General features: G+C 44.1%; 1 protein-coding gene across 1 annotated transcript in view; it reads left to right on the top strand.

The window, feature by feature from the left end:
- The window catches only part of SMC1A (structural maintenance of chromosomes 1A), a 32,296-nt gene extending 22,308 nt beyond the window's left edge, over positions 1-9,988 (top strand). The window contains exons 20-25 of the mRNA XM_082681236.1: positions 6,446-6,602; positions 7,078-7,232; positions 7,352-7,503; positions 8,604-8,673; positions 8,959-9,069; positions 9,499-9,988. Of these exons, the coding sequence (XP_082537362.1) occupies positions 6,446-6,602; positions 7,078-7,232; positions 7,352-7,503; positions 8,604-8,673; positions 8,959-9,069; positions 9,499-9,582 (729 nt within the window). The 3' untranslated portion in view covers positions 9,583-9,988. The remainder of the gene's footprint in view (positions 1-6,445; positions 6,603-7,077; positions 7,233-7,351; positions 7,504-8,603; positions 8,674-8,958; positions 9,070-9,498) is intronic.
- Positions 9,989-17,677: the final 7,689 nt, after the last annotated feature.

The raw sequence follows: 17,677 nt of genomic DNA, 5'->3' as shown, positions 1-17,677 counted from the left end.
ACTCTAAAGGACAAAAGACCTGGTCTCTTCCATAAATAAATGGGAAGAAAGAAATGAACAGAAAGGGAGAACTTTTATAGGCTTATGAGACAAATCAACCAATTACAATGTGTGGCCTTCCCTTGAATCCATTGCAAAGAAAAGAAAGGCAGGGGAATTTATAGATTAAATGAGATTTAAGAGACGTATCAGCCAATTGTAATGTGGGCACCTTATTTGGAACCTGCTTTGAAAAAAACCTGTAAAAAAATTTTTATGTTAACACAATTGGGATGATTTGAACACTGACCAGATAGTTTATGATGTTCAGGAATTGCTGTTAATATCTTTAGGTGATAATGGTATTGTGGTTTTATTTTTAAAATGTCCTTACCTTTTACAACAGTGGTTCTCAATGGGTGGGGTAGATTTTGCCTCCCCAGGGGACATTTGGTAATGTCTGGAGATACTCTTGTCACAGCTAGTTGTCGCAACTGGGGCAGAGGTTGCTACCAGTATCCAGTGGGTAGACAACAGGGATGCTGCTAAACATCCTACAGTGCACAAAGGACAGCCCCCACAACAACAAATTATTTGGCTCAAAATATCATTAGTGCTGAGATGCAGAAACCCTGTTTTAGAGGTACATACTGAAGTATTTATGGATGAAACATTTGAGATTTGGTTTAAAATAGTTGAATATAGAAAGAAATTGGGTATAGATGGCAGAGTATTGGCCATGAGTTGATAATTATTGAAGCTGGGTACGTGGGGTTCATTGTATTATTCTCTGCATTTCTGTGAATGTTTAAAAATTTACGTAATGTAAAGTTAAAAAAGGAAAAACAATCATGATCACCATGTTCAGGTGTTGTTAGCCCCATCAATCTTATAAAGTTCCCTATCAGCCTTTCACAGCTGGTTTTAGCAGCTATTAATGAACGATCATTGCCTACATCTATTAAGGGCTGCAAAATGGTAATTTTCTGATTCTTTCATTCCTCCTACATTTATTAATTTGATTTCTAAAAAAGAACTTTCTCACATCAACTGTTTAGTTCCCTTGAAATTCAGTTAGTACAGAAAAGGTAGAATAAATACTTAATTCTTTGCCTTTATTTACCAGCTTTCAGAATGAGTTGGTTATCTTTGTAACCTTTAAAGTTAGTGACCAGTGAGGTTTCTAATTTATATTTATTATAAACTTAAGTGTTTAAATGTCTTTTGGTATGTTTCAGTCTATTTGGAGTCATTTTTCTTTTTGATATTCAAATTGTCCCATTCTTGGCCAGAGGGAGCCACTTCAAGTTGAGTTTTGCTATTGTTCTTATTAGATTTTTTATTATGGAAAATTTCATATGCAGAAGTAAAATAGTACAGTGCTGTCTCATGTGGCCATCACCAGTTTTAGCAGTTAGCAACTCATGGCCAAACTTGTTTCATATGCACCCCCCCACACTCCATCCTCCCCTTCCCACCCCCAGGTTATTTAAAAAATTCTGGCCACCATGTCATTTCATTTGTAAATATTTCAGAATGTATCTCTATAAGAGAAAATTCTTAAAAATATTTAGAATCATTATCATACAAAAAACCCAATTACTTAACATTGGAGTTATATATTATTATATAATTCCTTAATAATAATATTATGATTAGTATTCACATTTCCCTGATTGTTATACACACACACTCACAGTTTGCTTGCTTGAACTGGGAGTCAAGTAAGATGAAAGAGAGATAGATGATTGATATAGTGATTGGTTGATGATGTCTCCTAAGTCTCATTTAATCCAAAAGTTCCCCCTCTGTCTGTTTTTATTTTTCTCTGCAATATTTACTGTTGTTGAAGAAATTCGCTCATTTCTCCTGAAGGATTTTCTACATTCTGTACTTTGTTGATTGTATCCTGTGGTTTTTAAAATGTTCCCCCAGAACAAAGCAAAAAAAAATAAGTTCTGCTGTCCCCCATAGTTCCTGTAAGTGGGTAGTTAGATGTAGATTAGTGCTGTTCAATAGAGATACAGTATCGCCCACATGTGTAACTTTTAAAACATGAAATTTAGTTTAATACTATATTTTGTTTAACCGAGTATATCCAAAAGAATGATCATTTCAATGTGTAAACAGTATAAAAATTATTGATGAGAAATTTAACCATCTCTGTACTAAGTCTTCAAAATTCATTATCTATTTTAAGCTTCCAGCACATCTCAATTTGGATGCTAAATTTTACTCAGAAATACTTGATCTGTATTTAGATATCCTAAAATTTACAATTGAAAAAGGAGAACCACATACCCAAGTTGTTCCAAATATACTTAGAAGTTTTGTAGTAACTGAATTGAGTATCAGTTTTTAAATTTAAATTAGCTAGCATTCAGTAAAATTAAAACTTTAGTTCCTCAGTCACACCAGCTGCATTTTTCATGCTCAGTAGTAACATGTGGCTTGTGACCACTGTATTGGACAGCTCAGATCTAGAGGTTTGATTAGATTCAAGTTTTGGGGTTTATTTTGGTCAAGACTACTTCATATGACGTCATTACTTCCATCAGGAGGTTTATAATGTCTGGTCATTGGCTCTTTTTGTGTGGCTTGCAGCCATGATGATTATTGCCTAGATCCATTACATAATTTGTCAGGGGTTGCAAAATGGTCATCTTATTCTATCATTTCTTTATTAGCTGGAATACTGTAAAGAGATTTCCTCCGTCAATTATTTGGTTACCCTGAGGTAGTTTGTATAGGAAAGGCAGGATATATGGCTTGATTCTTTCCCTTTATTTACCAGTTTATAAAATAATGAGTTGGTTCTTTGGCATTCTCAAGATTTGTCCACTGAGTTGTTTTCATGTTATTATGAACTTAAGGATTTAAACACATTTGATGTGTTGCACTCTTGTGGTTATTATCCTTCTCATTGCATAAAGGTGTTGTATCTTCGGCCAGTGGGAACTCGTTCAAGTTGGCTTCTGAATAATTTTGACACAACTCTTGTAGTCTTTTTTTTTTTTTTTTGGCTGTGCCGCGTGGCATGTGAGATCTTAGTTCCCTGACCAGGGATTGAACCCGCCCCCCCGTATTGGAAGGCAGATTCTTAACCACTGGACCACCAGGGAAGTCCCCTCTTGTAGTCTTTGATATCTTCCTTGCTTTCTGGTATGTCCAGGCTCATCCTTTACGTTTCCCACCCCAGATCTGGAATTAGCCATTTCTCTGAGAAGCTCTGACTTCTTTTAGTAGGGAATGCTATTATTTAGCAACTACCATCTGGACACTGGAATGTTCATGACTGCTTGGTTGCTCGGTGCTTCTAGAACTTTTCAGTAGACTGGGCTACAAAATGCATTTTTTATTTGAGGGAAAAATGTATCATGAGTTCATATTGATACTTCCAATTGAAATTGTAATTTTCACAGTTTAACATTGATTTTATGTTTGAGTTTCCAATTATTCTTGCTAAAAATCTGGTTTCTAGCAAGTATTCAATAGTATATTTACTTTAGCCTATCATATATGTAGAAACTCATAATAAGATATTATTAGTAACAATTCAATTATTGAATGCTATTTAAGATTTCCTTGATGCTAATGGCTCATTAAGCTAATGGCTCATTGAGCATGGATAGTCGTGTTCCTATGTTTTAAAGTGATTTGAAAGAATCTTCTGAGTGTTTAACCAGCTAATATATAGTCAGACTTCTTTTGTTTAGTTTTCAATTTTTAAAGGATTTTGCTTTTTACTATTCTCCTTTATTTTTTCCAAGTTTAATTTTGAAACTTTTCAAACCTACAAGAAAAACTGAAAGAATAGTACAGTTGAACACCCATATGCCTTTCACCTTAGATTGACCAATGGACATTTTCCCAGTTTGCTTTCTCTCTTATCTCTCGACTCTCTCCCTCCCTCTGTACTGCACACTTTTTTTGTTTTTGCTGAACCTTTTGAAGGAAGTTGTAGACTTCAACTCTAAATTCTTCAGCATGCTGGAGCAAGGGATTCTCCTCCATAACCACAGTTCAATTTTATACCTAAGAAAATTAATAATTTTATGTCTAGTATTCCACCCATATTCAAATTTTCCTAGTTGTTACAAAGTGTCTTTTGTAGTAGTTTGCTTTTTTTAAGCTGTGACCCAATCAAATTCATGCATTGCTTTTGGTTGTTCTGTCTCTTTAGTTTCTTTTATTTAGTTAGTTTCTTTTAATGTGGAACAGTCCCCTCACTTTTTTTCATAACATCGGTCTTTTGAACAGTCTACATGTTGTCTCGAAGAACAGGATATGTTATGGGTACATTATGGATATGTCAGTTTCCTTTCATTACTCTGTTTAATTTGTTCCACCTAACCTTGTGTTTCCTATGAATTGGAAGTTTGAACTATTTTAGAGGCTTGATAGATTTGGGTTAAGTAATTTTTTGGCAAAAATATTTCACTGTGTGCTCCCCCTCCCCGCCAGCTGTGCAGCGTGGCTTGCCAAATCTTAGTTCCCCGAGCAGAGGTTGAACCCAGGCCATGGTAGTGAAAGCACCAAGTCCTAATCACTGGACCGCCAGGGAACTCCCCACTGTGTACTTTATATTGCATCATGCCAGGAGGCACATAGTGTTAGGGTATCCCACTATTCATGATGGTAGGTTTGATCCTCAGTTAAGGTATCAATTGCCAGATCTCAGTGCTAAGCATACACTTTTACCTTTGTAAGTAATAAGGAATCTTTAGGGTGATTCTTTGGCATCTTGTCAGTATCTTGTTCCCCAACAGTTTTTTTACCCAGTGGCTTTCACATTTTGATTCAGTTTAATTTTGTTTTATAATTATGTAAATTCTTCATTTGATTCTGAAACCATAAGTATAATACAAGGTATGTGAAGAGAAGTTTAGCTTCTTTTCCTGTCCAACTTCACCCCCCTTCCTGTATGTGTGACCATTTTAGTTTTTGGATTATCTTTTTGTTGTTGTTGTATTTTTAAAATACAAATATATTTGTATGTAAATTATTCACATTTCCTCTCTTAGATAAAAGATAGCATTCTATTGTGTACCTTTATACTGTATCCACGAATCACTCCATACATATATATAGAGAGAGATGTTCAGAAAGGCTTTTCTAAAATATATATATATATATATTCATGTCCTTCCTGTGCTTGAAATCATTCAGTGGTACCTCACCTCCCTTGGGATAAAGTCCAAATTTCTTAAAAGACCTGTTATCATTGGGCTTCTTCATGTGCCTCCAGCTTTGTCTCTTTGCCTAGCGGACAGGCACGTGTGTGCTTACACACACACACACACACACACACACACACACACACACACACACACACACACACACACACACACACACACACACACACACACACACACACACACACACACACACACACACACACACACACACACAGTTGCTACTGTTGCCATGTTGAATTGCCCTTTGCATATTTGTTTGGCCTTTTTGTTTTTCTGCTGTGCTGTGTGGCTTGTGGGGTCTTAGTTCCTTGATCGAGGATTGAACCTGGGCCTGGGCAGTGAAAGCGCTGAGTCATAACCACTGGACCGCCAGGGAATTCCCCTGTTTGGCTTTTGAAGTTCATTAAAGTTGATTACTTTTTTGAATTTCTTTGATTTCCTTGAATGAACCATGAATAAACCCTGGTCTCGCATGTGATACTCCTGTCTGCATAGAAGACTGTTCCTTCTCTCTGTCCTCACCATTCATCCTATGGGCCTGAGCTTAAAAATATTCCTGGAAGCCTTCCCTAGCCCCAGTGTCTGAGTTAGGTGCCCTTCTTGTGTGCTGACCCGTCACCATCTGTTTATCATTGTTTGGGTATTCACCATACAATGTTCTGATTGTTTGCTTATATGCATTCCTCTGTTAGTCCATGAGCTCTATGAACACAGGAGCCATGACTCACAGGATATGAGTGGCCAGTGCCTGGCATTGGAAGGCATTCAGTAAATATTTATTGACTAAAAGTGGCAGAAAGGCACAAGCCCAGACATGCATCACAATATCCATAAGACCTAAAACCAAGTTCAAATGGAATTTGCTCAGGTGTGGTGATCTGAGCAGAAAACATGAGTTGCCTTATTCGTTGTAGAGCTGTAAGTGGAGTCCAGACCAGCCTGTGTGGGAGCCTCTAGGTCACCCTGGGATGGCGCTGGCTCATGGCCTGGGCTGAGAGCCAGAGAGGGGCACCACCAGCTGCTCCTCCTGAGAGATGGAGAGGTTGACAGGGCCTGGGGGAAGGGCTAGAGATGAGAAAAGCGACGTCAGCCTGTAATTTCTAGGGACGGTGGGAATGGTTACTGTTGGCAGGACCTGATGAGAGGAGCAGGGTTAGGGAAAAAGAACCTGCCTTCTGCGTGGGAGTAGGTCCCCAGGCCCCCGCCCGGATCAGGTATCTCTGTAGGGGCCTGGCCCTTCTTGATGTTGCTGGGCCTGGGATTTGCAGGATGCCCAGGCCGAGGAGGAGATCAAGCAGGAGATGAACACACTGCAGCAGAAGCTGAATGAGCAGCAGAGTGTGCTCCAGCGTATTGCTGCCCCCAACATGAAGGCCATGGAAAAGCTGGAAAGTGTCCGAGACAAGTTCCAGGAAACCTCAGACGGTAAGGGTTTCCTCTTCTTCTTGGTTCTAAGATGAAGGCAGGAGGCTAGAGGTATGGCAAGGGCCTGTTATACATCACAACAGCTCCTGTTTTTACGTGCTTTCTTGCTCGAAACTCCCAAGAGCCCTAAACAGTAGGGATTATCACACCTGTTTTATAGAGTAGAAAACTGCTGAGGTTTAGAGAGAATGAGTGACCTGCCTGAGGTCACACAGCTCGTTGCTGGTAGAGCCCAGGGAAGAATCCATGTTATGTGGCTGCGAGCCCATGTTTCTTCCTTTGCACTATGTGGCTGGCCCACTGGATACAGGTGATCGTGGAACTGTCTTCCTGGGCCCCTCCGCAGGCATTCCTCTTCATGTGGGATGTCCCTGCTCTGTGGATTGTCAGTTGTAGGTCATTTTTGCCAGGGCATGGTCCTCAGCCTTGGCAGAGCCTGGGTACTGAGGGGTCACCTGTCTTTCCCTTGTGGCAGAGTTTGAGGCAGCCCGAAAGCGAGCCAAGAAGGCCAAACAGGCATTTGAACAGATCAAGAAGGAACGCTTTGACCGCTTCAATTCCTGTTTTGAATCAGTGGCCACCAACATTGATGAGATCTACAAGGCCCTGTCCCGTAACAGCAGTGCCCAGGTAGGCTGGAGCCCCTTACCCAACTAGCCCCTACCCATCCTCATTTGCCCTTCCCTCTAGGCTTCCTGTCCTCATCCCCATCTAGACCCAGACTCTTGACCCATCTCCTTTCACCCTAGGCATTCCTGGGCCCTGAGAACCCTGAGGAGCCCTACTTGGATGGCATCAACTACAACTGTGTAGCTCCTGGCAAACGCTTCCGGCCCATGGACAACTTGTCAGGGGGGGAAAAAACAGTAGCAGCTCTGGCACTGCTCTTTGCCATCCACAGGTATGGCTGTGCCCCTCCAGGGCAGTTGGTGGAGACTGTACTGAGGCCACTGGAGGCTCTGGGGTCCAAGGATATGCAAAGTTATGCCGAGGTGAAGATGATCTGGTGGACTCTGGATTGAATCCCTGTTTCCCTACCGACTACAGCATATCTGGCCTTGGTTTCCTGGACCTGTCTTCCCAATCCAACCTCATCCACTCAGCATGCCTTCCCCTGCATGTATTCAGTCCCACCTCCAGGCTTTTGCTTACATGGTTGCTGGCTCATAAGCCCTTTTCATGCAAATCTAGCTTGGCCATCACCTTCCACCCCTTCACATCTCATTCTCTTCCTCCTGTTCCTCTAGGAAGCCTGCTTCAACCACTGTGGCATACCCTGACCTCCCCCTCCTGAATGCCAACAGTACTTGAATCTGACTCCCCCCCACAACTTAGTGCTTGATTGTACAGCATCATTCAGTGAGCATTTCTTGAGGGCTGCTCTGTACCAGACCTTGTTGGGGGATTAGGGACACAGATGAGTCAGACATGGTTTTTGTCTTCGAGGAGCTCATGGTCTACTGGAAGCCAGATGTGTAAACAAACAGTGAGCTAAATGTTGTAACCGGGTGAGCGTGTGAGCGGTGGATGCACAGAGGAGAGCCACCAACCCAATCTGGGAAAGCCTTTCAAGGGCAGCCAACACTTGAGCAGGAAATGCAAAGGATAAGTAGAAGTTAGCCAGAGAGACCAGTAGGCATTCCAAGGCAGAGGGTACAGCATGTGCAGAGGCAGGGAGACATGGTGTGAGTGGGTGGGGTAGACCTCCAGGTAGCTTGGTCAGTATGGCCAGAGCCTAGGACAGCTTTATCTCCCCAGCCAACCTGGAGGCTCCAGAGAGGATCATGTCTTCTGTTCTGTGGGATCCTGGAGCGCAGGGCTGGATGCAAAGGAGGACTCAGTTGGTATATTGGGCTTTAGGGGCTCAGGCAACATTCAGACCTGGGTTTTTTAATCTCTGAAGAAATGGAAGGGGGTGCTGGCCTGTATGATGGGCTCTGGGGCTGTCATGCCCCGCCCCTGCCCCCATCAGTGTCAGCTCACCTACTGGTTCCCTCCCAGCTACAAGCCAGCCCCCTTCTTCGTCCTGGATGAGATAGATGCTGCCCTGGATAACACCAACATTGGCAAGGTGGGTGCAAGGAAAGTGGGGCCCGGGAGGGAGGCCCCCAGGTCGGGGCTGGGTTTCAGGGAACAACTCCTGAGTGCGCCCTAGCCATTCCTGCAGCCTCTTCTCTGTGCCTGGGAGGCTGGGCCTAGGGTCATCCGCCCTGTGCTAGTCAGTGGCCTCCTTTCAGCCTCTCTTCCCCCAACCCTCCGCCCCGTACCCCACCCCATCTGCCTCTGGTTCTGACTGGATAAGACAGGGAGTGTTAGGGCTTCAGCCCTGCTAAGTGCTCCATGGCCCCTCCCACAGGTAGCAAATTACATCAAGGAGCAGTCGACTTGCAACTTCCAGGCCATCGTCATTTCTCTCAAGGAGGAGTTCTACACCAAGGCTGAGAGCCTCATTGGAGTCTACCCCGAGGTAGGGCGGTCCTGGCTCAGGAGCCAGCCCCACTCCCTGCCTGACTTCCCAGGGCAGGAAGGGAAGGCTGCAGTGGAGGGGCACAGGGGTGGGGGAGCATAGGGACTCAGGTCCTGAATGGCCATCTGGGCTTGTTGGAGCCCTGCCCTGGAGGCTTAGCCAGCTCAGCTGGGCAGGGCCATTGCATTTGGGGACAGGTGGAAAGGCGAGGCAGAGGCAGCCAGACAGCAGAGAAAAGGAGGAGAGTGCAGAGATAGGCAGGAAAGGCACATGGGACTGAGCACATCCTCTCATACCCAGAGAACCATTGCCTGGGCTTTGGGCAGGTATGTAGGGAGGAGGGTTTGAGGCCCCACAATCCTGGGGCACTTGACCCCTCTTAATTCTCTCCTTACAATTTTATTTTTCTTTTTCTCCCTCCTCCTTCAGCAAGGGGACTGTGTGATCAGCAAAGTCCTGACCTTCGACCTCACCAAGTACCCAGATGCCAACCCCAACCCCAATGAGCAGTAGCAGTAGTTCTGCCCTCCTGCCCGGTCTGGATCCCTAAGTTACGCCTCTCCCAATCTCTGGATATTTGGCTCCCAACCTTTCCCTACCTCCTGTCCCTGTTTGGTATAGTTATGGGATTTAGGCACTGCTGTCAAGCATGAAGAGGAACAGAGGTGATGTTAGTTCTGGAGCAAAAATTCCTGAGCTTCAGGGAGCATCCTGACCTCTGGAACGAGGTGCTGAGCTGAACTGAGCTGAACAGGGCCATCTGTCCATCCCCCCTTCCGCCACCCTGGACCTTACCCCGTCACCCATAATCATGGATTCCTTGGGCCCCCTGCATTTTGCTTGTGTGTGGTATGTACATGTGTGTATATGTGTCCACATGTGCGCATGTGGGTGTGTTTGCAAAATAATAAAGATATTGGAGACCCATTTTAGAAGGAGCCTAGGCTGAATTTGATTCCAAGAGAGCTTAGTATGACAGCACCCCGGCGCTGGGCATAGTTATTCCAGACCTCAGGATTCAGGCCGTTACGTGAAACCACCCTCATTCACTCATTAATGCTTTCATTCATTTCCTGTGTTCATCAAATACATACTGAACACCCTCTTTGTCAGACTCTATGCTAGGAATACAGAACTGAATCAGACATGATCTCTACCCTCCTACTAAGGAGATGCTAGTGGGTTCATGAGTTCCTGTGGTTAGCTGAATCATGTATAGGTGCTTTGAATTTGAGAAGAGGATGATCAGCTCCAGGCTTCCTGGAGGTCACATTTGAGCTGGACCTTGACAAGTTGGTAGGATTTGGTTGGGTGCTAGGAGCAGAGCCTAGGCTCTAGGGACAGTTCTAGTCCCATTTTTTTTATCACTTACTAGCTTGACACTGGGCAAGTCATTTGACCTTTCTGTGCCTGTTTCCTCAACTGTAAAATGGGGCTAACAGTATTTACCTACCTCGTAGGATTTAATGATGTCAAACTCCTCACTGGAGGCCTTATCCCTGCTTGGAGCCCACTAGGTGCCAACCCCTCAGAATCCAAGCCTTCTCATGCCTAACCCCTGAGGGCTTCTGATCCCAGTTGTTAGGGACAGAAGGAGCCTCCAAATCTGGGAAGTGTTGAATGCCCTGGTTATTGGGAAAGTTCCAGGGCATTGATGGGGTTTACCTGGTAAGTGGAGGACCTAAGGAACCCTATCGCTTCAATCATGTATGATAACTGGGTGCCTAAGCCCCAACCTGGGTTGTGAGGAAGTAGGGGAGAGGTAGCCTGGGCCGCATCCTGGCTGTGTGTAATGTTCCTTCTGGGAACTAACCGCATTAGTTGCAGGCACTGTGCAGAGGCAGTGCAGTCTGCTGCCATGAGGTTGGTCTTTGCTTGTTCATGTATACTGTCAGACCATCACCTTGTCCGATCTGTAATTACATTTTTTCTTTTTAAAAGTTAAATAGTTCTAATTATCCAAGTAATGCATGAATCCATTTTCTTTTTAAGAAATTAGATTGTTGCAAATAAAGCTAACTTCATTCGACTACCATTCCCCCTCCCCCTCTCAATTCCTATAATGTCTGTTGTACATCCATCTTGACTTTGTTTTAAGACTTTTACGTATGAATTCATTGAAAATACTGTGTTTAATGCAGATGGTATATTGAATCATTCTGCAGTTTTCTTTCTTAGCAATGTTTTTGAGATATATGCATGTTGCTAAATGTAGATGCAGTTCACCCTTAGTAATTGTTATGTAAATTGCCATGATGTGACTCTGCCACATTTTATTTACCTATTTCTCGTGTGATAGACAGTAAGACTTCTGTTTTTGCTGTTATAAGGATACTACGCAGGAGCATCGTGTGTGCGTGTGTGAAAATTTACCTAGGGTTGATTCCTACAAGTTGAATTACAGAATCGTAGGTTATTTATATTTTTGTTTTTAATAGATACTTCCAAATTGCCTTTCTGTACTGTTTACTCAGTATTTTTCTTGAGGTTGTCTTGGGTCTAATATCGTTATCTACTTCATTTCATCCTGAGTAGTGATAACCGTGAAACCATGGGTGAGATGTGCTAATAAGTATGTATTTTCTAATACATATTAAAAGGGATAGCTATCAAAACAAAATAAATTTGTCTGTGTTCAACCAAAGAAGTCACATACCACTAGTGGTATGTGTGCTGTAATTTGGGAAATGCTGGCATATGTGGAACAGCACAACTGGGGAGTCACCCTGGTTCAAATACTAGCTGTAGAAACTTGAACCTGTTAGTTCACCTCCTTGAGCCTCAGTTTCCTAATGTAGGAAAGCAGATAATATACACCTACCTTGCAGCGGTGTAAGGAAGATGAAATGAAATATATCTGAAGCAATTTGGCTGGCATGTAGATTATCACAGGACTTTAAAGGTAGCGATTGCTGGGCTTCCCTGGTGGCGCAGTGGTTGAGAGTCTGCCTGCCAATGCAGGGGACACGGGTTCGAGCCCTGGTCTGGGAAGATCCCACATGCCGCAGAGCAACTGCGCCCGTGAGCCACAACTACTGAGCCTGCGCATCTGGAGCCTGTGCTCCGCAACAAGAGAGGCCGCGATAGTGAGAGGCCCGCACACCGCGATGAAGAGTGGACACTGCTCGCTGCAACTAGAGAAAGCCCTCACACAGAAACGAGGACCCGACACAGCCAAAAATTAATTAATTAATTAATTAATTTTTTAAAAAGTGATTGCTATTCTTCCCACTTTGCAGATGAGGAGACTGAGGCCCAGCAAGGTTAAATCACCCAGCTACCAGATAACAGTGAGGGTTTGAACCCACACCCTCCAATTCAGTCTTGAGCTTTCTCCCCTCTAAGGGTGGTTATCAACCTTACCTGCGAAGCTTTTTCCTTTTCCTTTTTTTTTGGTTGCACCACGCAGCTAGCAGGATCTCAGTTCTCTGACCAGAGATTGAACCCGGGTCATGGTAGTGAAAGCCTGGAATCCTAACCACTAGGCCACCAGGGAACTCCCTCTTTTTCCTTTTTAAAAATCAAAGCAATATATACACCAGTTAGAAAATAAAATAGTACAGAAGGGCTTATAATGAAAAGCAGCAGTTCCCTGCTGCACCCCCATGTCCAAAGGATGTGGAGCTCCTTGCTCTGGTCCCACCCCTGGAAATCTAATTCAGTAGGTGTGGATGATAATCTGAGTAACTAATCCCTATCTCACGAGGTAGAAAGCATTACATGAGATGCCTTAGGATAAGACCCTGGCACATAGGAACAGAAGTGCTCCAAAAGATTTAAATCCTGAGGATCAGAGAGGTGAGATGACTTGTCTGAGATTCCAGTGGTTCGCTGGCAGAGCCTAGACTTCCACCGGGATCTCCTCTGTGCTTGCCCAGTGCTTTCCCTTGTGCCACACCACCTCCTATCATCACAAGGCAACACGTGCTCAGTGCAGGCTGTGCCCAGAGAAGAGCAGACACCATGGTGTGTTTCCAAGAGCCAGCTGGATCTAAGGAGAATCCCTAGGGCTAGTTGGAGGACACTTGGTTGACTCCCTTATGTTCTGGACCCGGTAGCCTTAGTCTCGGGACACAAACATGAGTCAAATCTTTCTCCTGTCTTTGAGGAACTCACTGTCTAGTTGGGGAGGCAATTCATAAAGCAGTGTGATCAGTGCTCTGACAGCAGCATGCATAAAGGAGGGGCATCTAGCTTAGGTAGAGGTTCAGGGAAGACGTCCTCTAGTCTAGGAAGTGACACCTGAGCTGACTCTTGGGGGACTGGCAGGAATTAGCCAGTTGAGGAGGAAGTGGAAGGAGTTTCCAGTTAGAACAGTATGCACGAAGACCTGAAGGCAAGAAACATCCTAGCAATTCAGAAATACGGAAGCTTAAGGTTTCCTGGGCTGGGGAAAAGCAGCAGGAAATGAAGCTAGAGAGGTAGTCAGGAACCAGATCTGAAGAGGGTCGTAAGAGCCTGGCTACAGAGCAGATTTACCTCGTAGGACAGTGTGGTTCTCAAACTGGCTGTGCATCTTGGGGCATCCTGGGCCCCAACTTCTAAAAATTCAATTTCCATAATTGGAGTGGGGGCCTTAGGATCTGGAGTGCTTATAGAGGTCTGCACACAACTCCAGGGTGCAGCCAGGTTTGGGGATTGTGGGTTGGAAACAGCAGGGGAGCCGTGAAATAGTTTTAAGCAGAGGAGACTCCAGATAAGATGTGATTTTAACAAACCCCTTTCTGGCCAGCCAGTGTGGAAATAGATTAGGTTAGATGCTCAAGCTGTATGCTCCCATGCCTGTAGTTTCCTTGTTCAATTCTCACACTGTTTTATATTTGCTTGTTTTGTCTCTCTGAATAAGCTGTAAGCACCACAAGGGTCAGCCTGGGGTTATCCTGCTACTGGTATATCCCCAGCAAAAAGCACAGTGCGTGACCCCAAACAGGCACCTAATAAATAGTTTTTGAATGAATGAATGCATTTGTGAGGGAGAGAGGGGAGACATTAGTTAGGGAACAGTTGAAAATACTAGGCCCACTCAAGGGCAAGGGCAGTGGGAATGGATTGGAGATGAGCTGTTAAAGGAAGATGATGAAGCAGACTTGGTGACTGATTATTGGATGTGGAGGGTGACTGAGAGGATAGAATGAATACTCGTTAATAGCCAAGATTCCTACCCTATCTCAGTCATTCTTCTTCCTTACCCATCTGACTCAGAATCTCCTTCCAGCCTCCTCAGCAACTGGAATTCCTCAAGTTAGGTAAACATTCTTTGTGTGCTGTGTGGTCTCCCCCCGCCCCACCCCCCACCCCCCCACCCCCCCCCCGCCATTGATTCATTCATCAAGTTCAATAAATCTTGGCTAAGCACCTCCTGTGCTTTTCCAAGCCAGGACTCTGACTCCCTCTTTCCTACCTCAGATGTTTTTGTGGGCTTCCCCAGATAAGACTTATATCCCTTATACAGTAACCTAAAGGGAGATACCCAGATGTCAGACCTGTAAGTGAATTTAGGATTTTGTCTAACCCCTTCCTGAGGCTCTCAGAGGGGAGGGAACTTGCCCAAGGCCCCTCTACTAGGAAGTGTTGGAGCCAGAACTGGAACCTAAGTTCCCTTTCCACATTGCCCCTAGAGCCTTGATTTCTCCCATTGCAGATCAGGACAGGGAGAGGAGGCCATGGAGAAGGTGGGACTTAGGTTGGCCTTGAAGGTCGATGTACTGGACAGCCCAAGAAGCAGCTTGCCAATTACACTGCCCCCTTCTGGAAGCCCTCAGCAGACCTGCCATGCCCACAGTCCCTTCTAAGGGGTTTCTTAAGCATGAGTTGCCATGTTCTGTACCATGTGACCTCACAGTCCTGGCCACAGATGGTTAAGTTGGGGTAGTATCTTACTCAAGGACAGCCAGTCTCTAAGCTGGCCAGTGGCCTACTAGGTGGACTGATGTAAGAACTCTGCCTCCTAGTGATGGGCTGTATCGGATGGCAAATATATGAAACAATCAGATGCTTTTTCAGGGAGGTTGAATGTGAGGCATTCAGAAGAAGTGAACAGTTAATTAGAATTTATCAAGGCAGGAGTGGTGGTGGATGAAGGGTGTCAGAAACTGAACAGTGAAAGCAAGGAGAAAGCTGCAGAAATAATGAGACATCATTAGAATGTGGGGCCACAGGTAGCAGAAGCCATGAAGCAGCAAGACAATGGGTCAAAAGGGCACAAGCCATGAAGCAATAGGAGCCACGATGTAGCAGTAGCCATGAGGAACAGAAATCATGAGACAAAACCCTGAATCTGTGAGATTAACGAAGCAGCATACGGCTTGAACAGACAAGATCCATGAGGCAGCAGAAGCGATGAGACTGCAAGAGCCACAAGGTAGCTGCAACCACGTGGCAGCAAGGCATCAGGAATCAAAGAGGCAGCAGGATAGACAAGGCAAGCAGAAATTACAGCACATAGAAGCCCTGGATTAATTGGAACTGAAGCCCCAGAAGCCAGGAAGCTGTAGGAGCCAGGAGGCCCAGAAGCTTTGAGGCCCTGAAGGCCATGGGCTAGGGAGGAGGGGAGCAGAGAAAAGGTAGTCAGTAGCAGTAGGAGGAGTATAAATACTGCCAGAAAGAAGTTGAGTCACCATTTTGGGAAGCACTAGAGAAGGGAGCAACAGATGCCTGCAGCTGAGGGGGTGACAAGATAAGCCAGGCTCTAGAGCTGCTTTGGATCATGAACCATTTTCAAGTTTCTGTTCTGTGAGGCTGCCTGTGTAGCTGTTTTTGTCTTCCTTATTTCCCTGTGAATGCTTCAATAAATCTCCATCACTAACCTGAGTGTGTCTGTTCCTTGTAATCTAAAAGAGGTTAACTCTGTGGCGTGCACTTTAGATGGGTGAAAAGCAGGGCAGAAGGTCTTCCAGGTGGGTTTGAACCGAGACACAGAGGTGGGAATTTATTCATTCTTCTCTCATACCCTCACTGGCACAGGCACTTTTCAATCATTTACTCATTGGCTTCTTTTTCTCATTCATTCATCTGGTCATCATTCATTTATTCACTTATTCATGTATAACTCATTCATTCACTTATTAACTTATTCATTCATGCATTAATATAAGCATTTGCTCATTTCTTTCCAGTATTCACTCGGTCATAACTTTTTCATCCATTTGTTCAGCAAGCATACATTGAGTTCCTGCTGCATGTCAGGCCCTGTGCTTGGTTCTGGAGATGAGATATACTCCCTGAACTCCAGGAAGTCACAGTTTACCTGGAGACTCAGATAAGTAAGCAGATAAGTGCACCAACTGTGACAAATGATCTAACAGAAGTCTAGATGAGGCAGAGTAGAGAATATAAGACCATCGGATTGTTCTTCCTTAGGGTGGGGTGGGATGGAGGGAGTAATCAGGAAAGCCTTTATAGAGAAGGGGGTACTTGAACTGAGTCTTGAAGGAAGAGCTGCTGTTTACCATGGAGAAATGGGGGAAAGAATATTCCAAGCAGAAGAGCTGCCTAAGCAAAATTACATAAAGAGTGTGAAAGCACATGGATTTTGGGGGGAGCAGTGGAAGAAATGGTGGAAGCCAGGGAGTCAAGCTTAGCTTTGATTCTATGGGCAATGGGAAGCCATAGAAGGGTTTGAAGCAGGGAAGTGACAGAGTCAGATTGGTATTTTAGGAAGATCACTCTGATAGCTGCTTTGAAGGATGGTGGGGGCATGAAACATTGACCTGAATAACATACTTGAAGAAACAACATGTAAGTGTCATAACTAGAGGCATGAATGAAGACTCGGGAGTCACCGAGGAGGAAGGAAGTTCTGCCAGGGGACTAAGGAAGACTTTTTGGAGGAGGTAGAATTTGAGCTGAGCCTTGAAGAATAAGGAAGACTCCAACTACTGGAGATAAGGAGTAATTTTTTTTCCAAGCAAGGAGATGAGCATAAGTATGGCAAGCTTGGGCTAACGAATATTCAAGTTTGACTGCAGTAGAGCTACATTTAAGGGAGAGGCAGGAAGGGAGACTGCAAGGTTTCTCAAATATTTGTAAATTCTGCTGCCATTAGGTCTGCAGGGACAAGGGAATTTGCGGGGAGGGAGTAAGTGGTGGGGAGGAGTGTCCTTTTTCTGCTTTTAAAAATTAATTTTAAATACACTTTCATTTTAAAATAGAAGTAATGCATGCACGTTGTTCAGAAAACAAATCAATAAACTCAAATTAGTACAAAAGGAAATGAAAAGAGTCTACTGACCCACACATCCCCACCACCGTTCTACCACCTTTAGTTATTAGCAACCACTTTTAGTTATTTCTTCTGATTTTTATCTCCATATCTAAATACTATGCCATGTGATTTGTCTTTTATCAGTTTCAGGCATTACCCATTGATGTCCTGCTATGACAGATGAGGATTTAGATAATTTACACCAAGTTCAACTCTTGTCCTTCCTGCTTCTAATATAATTTAGTTTCTCTATTAGATACTTTTCTGAATTTAAGCAACATTGTGATTCCTTGTTCCATGAGACAATTTTTCTTGACCAGAATTTTGTTAGCTGAGAATATCTTTTCCCTTTCTTCCCCACAGTTCAACCTCTCAACTTCTGTCATCTGGTCTTTTATGTGTCAA

The sequence above is a fragment of the Grampus griseus genome, assembly GCF_964374135.1.
Source record: "Grampus griseus genome assembly, chromosome: X".
Taxonomy (NCBI): Eukaryota; Metazoa; Chordata; class Mammalia; order Artiodactyla; family Delphinidae; genus Grampus; species Grampus griseus.
The sequence above is the reverse complement of the archived record's forward strand: the minus strand, read 5'-3'. Positions and strand labels throughout refer to the sequence as shown.